This window comes from Zeus faber (genome assembly GCF_960531495.2).
Source record: "Zeus faber genome assembly, chromosome: 13".
NCBI lineage: Eukaryota > Metazoa > Chordata > Actinopteri > Zeiformes > Zeidae > Zeus > Zeus faber.
This window is the reverse complement of record NC_137198.1, coordinates 19853415-19863414: the sequence shown is the minus strand read 5'-3', so window position 1 is coordinate 19863414 and position 10000 is coordinate 19853415. Positions and strand designations below refer to the sequence as shown.

General features: G+C 49.1%; 1 protein-coding gene across 1 annotated transcript in view; it reads right to left on the bottom strand.

Moving 5' to 3' along the window:
* Positions 1-10000, bottom strand: part of eipr1 (EARP complex and GARP complex interacting protein 1) — a 44456-nt gene that overhangs the window by 6239 nt on the left and 28217 nt on the right. Inside the window, exon 7 of the mRNA XM_080012581.1 lies at positions 104-271. Within this exon, the coding sequence (XP_079868707.1) occupies positions 104-271 (168 nt within the window). The remainder of the gene's footprint in view (positions 1-103; positions 272-10000) is intronic.

Below are 10000 nucleotides of genomic sequence, written 5' to 3'. Positions count from 1 at the left end.
GATCCACACCCTGGGATTGATTCAGACCACAAAAGTGCGTCGGGGGCTTCATTGGAGATATTTAAGACTTATATAAAGCCCCGCCCCAAGGTCCCGTACCCACCAGTGGGAGTGCTCCTCCAGGCTCTTGACAGGCTCGTGCACGTTGCGCACGTCCCAGAAGCGCACCTTGCAGTCGTCCCCGCAGCTGGCCAGGTAGTACTGGCGGTTGGGGTTGAAGTCCAGGTCACGCACCAGCTGCCCGTGGGCGTTCTCGATGCAGTAGATCTGACTGGAGACCAGAGAGAGGGAGGGAGGGAGGGAGAGAGAGAAGAGCGAGAGGGAGGGAGAGAGCAACAGGGAGAGAGAGGAGAGAGGGCAACAGAGAGAGGGAGGGAGATTTTTAACGTCAATGTTATTTTTTTTCATTTTCATGTTCGGTTTTATTCTCCTTGTGATGAAAATGTCTGTTTTGCCATGTTAATACAGCCCTTTGGATTGCACTGCATTGAAAGAGAGGGGCCGGGCAGATGGGGGGGGGCAGAGACGAGAGGGGGAAAGAAAGAAAAAGGGGACCAGAGGAAAGGAGGAATACAATGGCGAGAGAGGAGGAAAGATGAGAGTGGAGGGGTATAGAGCGAAAAGGGAGGTGGGGGATGGACGGAAAGAGTTGGTGGCGGAAAGAGGCAGAACGAGAGGACAAAAGAAGAGAGTGAGAGAGAGAGAGAGAGAGAGAGAGAGAGAGAGAGAGAGAGATGGAGAAGGGGATGAATGGATAGAGTTGGAGACAGATGGGGAGAGGGAAGGAAGAGAGAGAGAGAGAGAGAGAGAGAAAGAGAGAGGAGGAAAGATGAGAGTGGAGGGGCCCAGAGAGAAAAGGGAGGTGGGGGAAGGACAGAAAGAGAAGTTGGCGGTAGAACGAGAGGACAAAAGAAGAGAGTGAAAGAAAGAGAGAGAGAGACCGAGAGAGAGAAAGAGGGGGAGGAATGGATAGAGCTGGAGACAGATGGGGAGAGGGAAGGAAGAGGGCGAAAAGGAGAGAGAGAAGGGAGGGAGGAGAGAGAGAGGTAAACGATAGTTCTGATGGCAGCAGCAACACGTGGCCCCGCTCCTTGTGGTCAGGTTAATAGAGCGACGTTGGGCGTCCTCCTTTCATCTTTTACGGCCGCCTTCCCTCCTCTTCTTCCTCCTCCTCCTCCTCCTCCTCCTCCTCCTCCTCTCTACCCGCTTCCTGTTCCCTCCTCTCTTCTTCTCTTACACTTTCACCTATTTCTCCTCCGCTTGACTCATCGTGAGCGTTCCTCGTCCCGTCACTGTGTCGGGGCTGCGCTGTTTTGGACATTTTATGTCCCTTCCGCCGCCCTCCCTCCTTCTCCCCTCCACTCTTCCGCTTCTCTTCCTCGCCTCCTCCCCTACTCGGCTTCTCTCCTCCTCAGCTTGGTGCGCTTGTGTTCGTCGGAGCAGAAAGCGGCAGAGAGCAGCGCGGCCTCGCTGGACGCCACCAGCCACTAGCCAGCTAGCCCACCGCCCACTGATCGCATTAGGCAATTAGCATGCTAATTAAAAACCTCATTTAAATAAGGGCGGTAGGAGAAAATGACCCGGGGCAGACCGCTGGGTTTCAATTAGGTCACAAAGACTCTGTGTGTGTGTGTGTGTGTGTGTGTGTGTGTGTGTGTGTGTGTGTGTGTGTGTGTGTGTGTGCCGTTGCCACCGGACCAAGGGCAACTGTGCCAACATTGGGGAGCGGAGCGCCGAGCAGTGGGCAACGGAGATGCGGCCTTCAATTTAAACAAAACAAAGCGCGGGGTCGTCACGGACACGCGGGCACGCGCCTACGAAGAACCGGCTTCTCCGCGAGTACAAAACCTCTCCCGGCTTCCTGACTGGGAAGAGGGCCGACGCTCAAAACGGAAGCTTTCAACTTTGCTTGAACTCTAGCGTTGGTGAAAAATTGCCCCCCCCCCCCCCCCCGCCTCACTCCCAGAATTCCCCTCTTTGGGTGTGACTCCCAGGTACAGGGATGCGGAGACTTGGAGGAAGGGGGTGGGGTGAGGGGACCCCAGACTGCGCGGGAGCCGGTGGTAAACTCGGCCCGGCCGCGGAATGGGAGGCGCCTGCTGTGTGAGGGAGAGGAAATGGAGCAAGAAATTGGGTTAGTTTCGCCATTTCCCTCTCCGGTGTCTCTGAGCAATCCAAAACACACACACACACACACACACACACACACACACACGCACACACACACACACACACACACAGGCACACACACACGCACACACACGCACCTGTGTGTGTGTGTGTGTGTGTTTATAAAGGCTCTGTGAGCCTTGTGACAAAGTACGGCGGATTATGGTTGTGGCTGGCCAAAGCCAGCAAACACTCTCAATCTAAAATCATCCAGCCATCTAGGCTGGGGAGACTGTGTGCGTGTGTGTGTGTGTGTCTGTGTGTGTGTGTGGGGGTGGCAGGGGTGCTTTAGATAGGGAGACATGGGACCCATTACACACACCGTTAGGCATACCCAAGAAAAAAAACAACCCACATGAAAACAGGGAAACACACACACACACACACACACACACACACACACACACACACACACACACACACACACACACACACACACACACACACACACACACACACACACACACACACACACACAACTAAATTATGTGAATATTTGAAATCTTAAGAAAATAAATGTAGGAGAAACATTAATGACAATAGACAGTCAAGACAGACATTTTGTACAGTATATTCTCTCTCTCACACACACACACACACACACACACACACACACACACACACACACACACACACACACACACACACACACACACACACACACACACACACACACACACACACACACACACACACACACACACACACACACACACACACACAGCCTGGGTGATAAATGAGGGAATTGAGGATCGACCCGTAATGCGAGCATTGACAGACGGATGCACACACACTCTCCCACACACACACACACACACACACACACACACACACACACACACACACACACACACACACACACACACACACACACACACACACACACACACACACACACACACACACACACACACACCTCTGTTTCTATGACAACTGCTGTGGGGAGGGAGGAGATGAAGAAAAAAGGGAAAGAGAAAAGGAGGAGGCTAATAATTTCATCGCTGATTAAAAGTAAAGCCAGGCTTTGGATTGGGTTTGCAGAGAGAGCGAGAGGGAGAAAAAGAGAGAGAGAGAGAGAGAGAGCAAGCCAGAGAGAGAATAGAGGGGGAAAGCATCTGTCCACAAAGGTAGGAGGAAGAATGCATCACAGGGTTTTGTTATCACGTTATAATGTCTCACTTTGTGACAAAAATGTCATCAATCAAGACACGGATTCTCTCATGATCAGTTGTGTAAAGTTGTACTACGGTTATTTGCTGAGTTTATATACACATATATACACTGTAGTGTTTCCCACACATTGATTTATTTGTGGTGGCCTGCCACAATATCAACATTAACCGGTACATAATGATTTTATGAAATTGTTTTAATACTATTTAAAAAGGGTAAAATCTTCTTCCATCGTAGAGCTGCGCGTGGCTCTAAAATACAGCTCTACACACGATGCTCTATTTTTTCGACTAACCCACTTGGGGGGATTTTGTCCGGGCGAAAAAAGCTTTCCGGAAATCCTACGAAACTTCCAGGAAATATCTGACATTCTAACAGTTTGCGAGCCAAGTGCAGCATTTTAACATACGGTCCTCTGAAACGGAACAAAGCAAACGAACTACAAGGTCCGAATATGTGACATCCTGCAATGAGACTATTGCACATGTGCACATCGGGATGACCGAGACCAAATATCGTACAGCCCTAGTTTATAGGGTTGGGCACCGAAACCCGGTAACACTAAGGCACCGGTTCCTATTCGATCGGCATCTACCGGACCCAATTGCGACACAGATTTCGGCGCCTCATTTAGATGCCATGCCCGGGCTGCCGATTGAAATATCCGCCCTACGTCACCGAAACAGCCACGCGCGCCTCCACTGAACATTATTATTTGGAGGGCGCCGCTTGAAATCCTCTGTATGACGCACCAGTCGCTTCCCCCTCTGGTGCGACTCTCCTTCTTGGTCGAGGGCCAAACAGCAGCGGTGCTCGCCAATGTGAAATCATGGTCGCTTAGCCAATAAAAGAGGCGGGCCGTGAAGGCTTTCGCTGCCAATAACATCCGGTTCATACAAACTGTCAGTTACAGTATTTCTTAACACGTAACATACGAAAAGTATATAAAAAGTAATTAAGGACAAATGGGGTAAGTTCATAAAAATATTTTAAAAAGCCCCAAGATGAAATATATAGATTTTCTTACAAAAATAAGAATAATAAAAACAATAGCCCCAGATCTATGCATCTGTCACTCCAATCATGCATTAAAGCCCTCGAAAATAGTATGATATTGTTGCTCAAAAACGCAAGTATGTTTTGGGTCCTCTGTGTGTCTTCTGATGGAGCGATCGGGGCTCAATCTGCAACCCTCTCCCTCTCTATGCGTAATGGCGTGTCCCGTTAAATAAAGACAAATTTAATTAGCAAAATAAAATAAAAATAAAATATATGTAATAAAATAGAAGCAAATGAAAACAATGTGTTTTTTTTATGTATATTATTTTACTCAATTTCCTTATTGAACAAAATAAAAAAGCACCATGCACAACGGGGACACTTTCGGGCACACTCTCTCAGTCACTCACCCCCCCCCCCACACTGAGAAGATATATATAATGCATACAGCCACAACATTAAAACCGCTACAGGTGAAGGCAATGACATTGCTCGTCCCGTTCCAATGGCCCCTGTCAAGGGGTATCGCACCCCTTTTTAGGCAGCGAGTGAACAGTCAATTCTTCAATTGCTGTGTTGGAAGCAGGAAAAATGGGAAAGTGTAAGAGCGAGCGAAGTCTAGTCCATCTGGTTCGACCCCACAGAAGAGCTACTGGCTACAAATTGCTGAAAAAGTTCATGCTGGTTATGATGGAAAGATGTCAGAACACACAGTGCATCACAGCTTGCTGCGTATGGGGCTGTGTAGCTGCAGAGCGGCCAGAGTGCCCATGCTGACCCCTGTCCACCGCCAAAAGCGCCTTCAATGTGCACGTGAGAGCAGAACTGGAGCATGGAGCAATGGAAGAAGGTGGCCTGGGTCGTGGGAGGGTACAGTAAGGTGATGGGGAGTAGTGGTGGGAAGGTAGATTGACGGCTAGGATGATGGGAGAGTAAGGCAATGGTGGTGAGCGGTGGGATGGTAGGGTGATGGGCGGTGGGTGGTGGCATGTAAGGTGGTAGGCAGGCGATGGATGTGTAGGGTGATGGGGTGGTGGAGGGTGGCAGGTTAGACAGCGGGTAGTGGGGCGCTTAAAAGGTCAGCCGAGATCGACACGGCGGATGCGGGGGGCGGTTCAAAAGGTCGGCCTCAAATTAACACAGCGTGTGCGTGGAATTATCACTCTCAGAATCACAGAAGAAAGAAAGGAATAAAAAGGCAGCAGACGCTCTGACGCTCTGACGCTCTTTGCATAATGGCCCCGTTTGATGGCGAGCAGTGATCCTCTGAAAAGGCTCCATTTTTGCATAATGGCAGCTGCATTTGAATATGTGAATAAAATAATATAGGGAAATGTGGAGGGACCCGTTTGCATAATGTTTTACCTCGAGATACCTGTCATTAAAGCGCGCCAATACGCCAGCACACCTACCGCGAGAGAAAAATGGCGTGGGCGGAAAACAAAAAGGACTTAGAGCCCACGATGTTGGCCAGGTGAATTCTGGTCGCGGGGCGACTCGTCTCCTGTCTGTTTTTTTTTTTACGGTTGAGGAAGCTGTGGCGGCGTCTGCTCTGTTTGGATTTGAATTCGAAAAAATAAAGCAGAGCCGGGTTTTAACCTTCGCGGTAAAAGAGCAAATAGTGCTGCTATCAATCATCTCTTTCTGCATTAAACTCTCGCTCTTTCCATCTCACTCTCTCTCTCCGTCCATTTTCCCTCTCTCCCTGTCTTTCTCTCTCACACACACACACACACACACACACACACACACACACACACACACCACGGGGGAGGTGTAGAGACGCTATGCTTCACTGCAGCACTGCACTGCTATTCAGTATGCGCCCCACAGTGCATGGTATGGCCGCAGGCCTGACAGCTATGGCACAGCTTGGAGTGTGTGTGTGTGTGTGTGTGTGTGTGTGTGTGTGTGTGTGTGTCTGAGTGTGTGTTTCCCCTTTAATGCGGACTGTGGGACCAAATGGGAATTCAGGGGCGATGCACTGTGAGAACATCCCCAGTGACAGGCATGTCTCAAACGCACGCACCCACCCACCCACCCACCCACCCACACACACACACACACACGCACACACACACACACGCACACACACGCGCGCGCACGTATGCCCACTGTATGCCTAGTGGCTAACACTGCATGCCTGTTAGCTAGCCTAATATTATTCAAAGCCTCAAAGAGCCGTAGTGTGCCAGCAATGATACACAGTTGGCACTCCTCAAACCAACACTCCATGAGGAAAGATTAATTCATTATTTTTCCACAAAGACATATTGAAGGCACAGAAGTATATATTTATAAATCTATTTTCTCGGTTTGTTCATTTGAATATTCGCCAGCAATTTCGCCAGGGTTAAGTCTGTACGTTATTAATTCAACTGGATACCGCCGGTTTGGTGCCTCGCAGGATTAGCAGCCGATGTTTTCCCCACAGCCACGGAAAACTTTAAATACCGCATGGAAAATGACGATCTCAACGTGTGTTTAAGAGCTTGAGAAAACGTCACTCATCGCAGCATCCGAGTGGGAGCATCAGCGCTCCCACAGCCCACCCATCTCCGACGGCCCACAACGCAGGATTTATTCAGCAAATTTGTTCAAAATAATATATGACCACGAGCTCGGGATGGCGGACGAAATCTGCGAGCCCCCGTTTCATTTGCTCTGCGGATACGTCCGGCCACACCCTCCCATTCAAACAGATTCCCACCCGACCTGGCGAGGGTCGGACCAATCACAACCGTTTATCTACTATGGGTTTGATACTGTAAAAATATATCTAAATCCATGTAATCGCATCAACATATCTGCACACACATAATGAAGAACACAACCTCACATAACCACAGTCACATTATCTTCATTTTCAGCACACAGCGTTAATTCCCACAGACATTCCAGCCTTGGGAGTCCTGCCGCTGCTGTCGTTGTTTTCGGCCCCGCCGCGATGCAGCTGCAAGAGCGGGAACAAGACCCCATTGTCCTTCGCGCGTCACAGAGTTTGCCTGATATTGAACACGTACGCACCTGTGACGCGAACTGACCATATATTCTCTGAATCCCTGAAAATAAACTGTTCGACTCAGAGAGCTGCTCCTTGGCACATCTCTGATCTGACCCTTGTACAAGTAAAAATCCACGTCTGTCTGCCTCTTTATTTAAAACCACCAACTGACAAACTGCAGATTTAAGCGACCCATTCATTTCTGTAACAATACCATGACGATGAGGAACTGTCTGTTGAATCCGCTATTGCGACAGTATTAGACAAACTGGACGGTATCTTTCTCTAAAAAGCCGTTGTTGATAACAAAGATGTGTTTCCAGTACTTCCGACAGGATTTGGTAAAAGTTGAATTCACCAACTCGCTCGTCCAGCGCTACGTCACATGTTTCGTTGCTCTGATTGGTTGTAGCTCTGTCCAATGCTCCGATTGATTGTAGCTCTGTCCAATGCTCTGATTGGATTGGTTGTAGGTCTATCCAATGATGTGATTGGTTGTAGCTCTATCCAATGCTCCGATTGGTTGTAGCTCTATCCAATTCTCTGATTGGTTGTAGCTCTATCCAATGCTCCGATTGGTTGTAGCTCTATCCAATTCTCTGATTGGTTGTAGCTCTATCCGATGCTCTGATTGGTTGTAGCTCTATCAAATGCTTCGATTGATTGTAGCTCTATCCAATGCTCTGATTGGATTGGTTGTAGGTCTATCCAATTCTGTGATTGGTTGTAGCTCTATCCAATGCTCCGATTGGTTGTAGCTCTATCCAATGCTCCGATTGGTTGTAGCTCTATCCAATGCTCTGATTGGTTGTAGCTCTATCCAATGCTCTGATTAGTTGTAGGGCTATCAAATGCTCTGATTGCATTTGGATAGCATTGGATAGACCTTCAACCAATCAGGGCATTTGATAGACCTATAACCAATCAGAGCATTGAAAAATGTGACCTAGCGCTGAGCTAGTGAATTTGTAAATTAAACCTTTACCAAATCCTGTTGGAAGTATGACAAACACATCTTTCTTACTAACAAGAGCTTTTTTTTAGAGAAAATATGCCGCCCAGTTTGTTGAATACTATCGCAATAGCGGGATCCACAGACAGTTTCATATCAGCAGCAGCCATCTTGGTAAGGTGCCTCAGCGATGCTCCTCTGTATCGCCACGGTATCAAACCTGCCCCATAGCCGATAAACGGTTGCGATCGGCCTGACCCCGGCAAGGTCGGGTGGAAGTCAGTTTGAATGGGAGGGTGGCCAGACGTATCTGCAGAGCAAATGAAACATGAGCTACATAGTCTGGTTCCCAGTCTATATTGCAGCAGCACAAAGAAGAAAAAGTCCAGATATATTTCACAAGCAGTCCTGTCTCTGTCATTCACTGTTTTTGTACCCCCCTCTTCTGTGGCAGCTCATCCGGGGGGGACACTGTGTCGTTACCCTTGGTGTTAGCTTGCCGGCTAGCAGTTATCGCCACTGGTGCTCCTCTCACTGTGGGTTTGTTTTGTTTGGGATGGTGCACAGCGTTCAAAGCCCTCAGAGTGTGGTGGAGGTGGAGGGTGGAGGTGGGGGAAGGCTGGGGAAGGCTGGGGAAGAGGTATTAGCAGAGGGGAGCAGAGGCGAGCAGGAGATAAGAGAGGAGAAAAGGGGGAGACGAGCAACGGAGAGCAAGGTGGAGTGGATGGGGGGGAGGCAAGGGAGAAGTCGGGAAGTCAGTAGATGAGAGATGAGAGAGAGAGGGAGAATGGGAGGAGGAGGGCAAGCGTTGTGGAGCCGAGTAGAGAGTAAAGGCAAGACGTGTACGCCTCCGCTTGTATGTGTTTCCTGTGTGTGCGTGTGTGTGCGTCTGTGTGTGCATGTGTTCATGCGCGCGCGCGTGCAGAAATACCTCAGAGGTTGTCTGTAGAGCCAACGAAGCGTGCTGATACACTGCCATCACACAGCTGCCACGCCAACACACACACAGATGAAAACAACTACACAACCACAGCCACACACACACACACACAGCAACATACATGTTTTCACAGAAAGCACACACACATAAGCTTGTAAGAAATATTAAGGTACACACACACACACACACACACACACACACACACACACACACACACACACACACACACACACACACACACACACACACACACACACACACACACACACACACACACACACACACACTCTCTCTCTCTCTCTCTCTACGTGTCCTTTGTAACCCTTGTGTCCCTGCTACGTACACACATCATTAAGCGCACGACCAGACATAACAGGCAGTTATATACATCGATCAGCCACAACATTAAAACCACTGACAGGGGAGGTGGGATATATTAGCAGATCCCACAGAAGAGCTACTGTAGCACAAATTGCTGATAGGTTAATGCTGGCTATGATAGAAAGACGACAGACCGGTCAGAGTGCCCATGCTGACCCCTGCCCACCGCTGAAAGCACCTACAATGGGCACGTGGGCGTCAGAACTGGACCATGGAGCAATGGAAGGAGGTGGCTTGGTCTGATGAATCACGTTTTCTTCTACATCATGTGGACGGACGAGGTTAAGGTCCGATCCGATCAAGCATCTGTGGGATGTGCTGGAACAACAAGCCCGATCCGTGGGAGCACCACCTCACAACCTACAGGACTTAAAGGATCTGC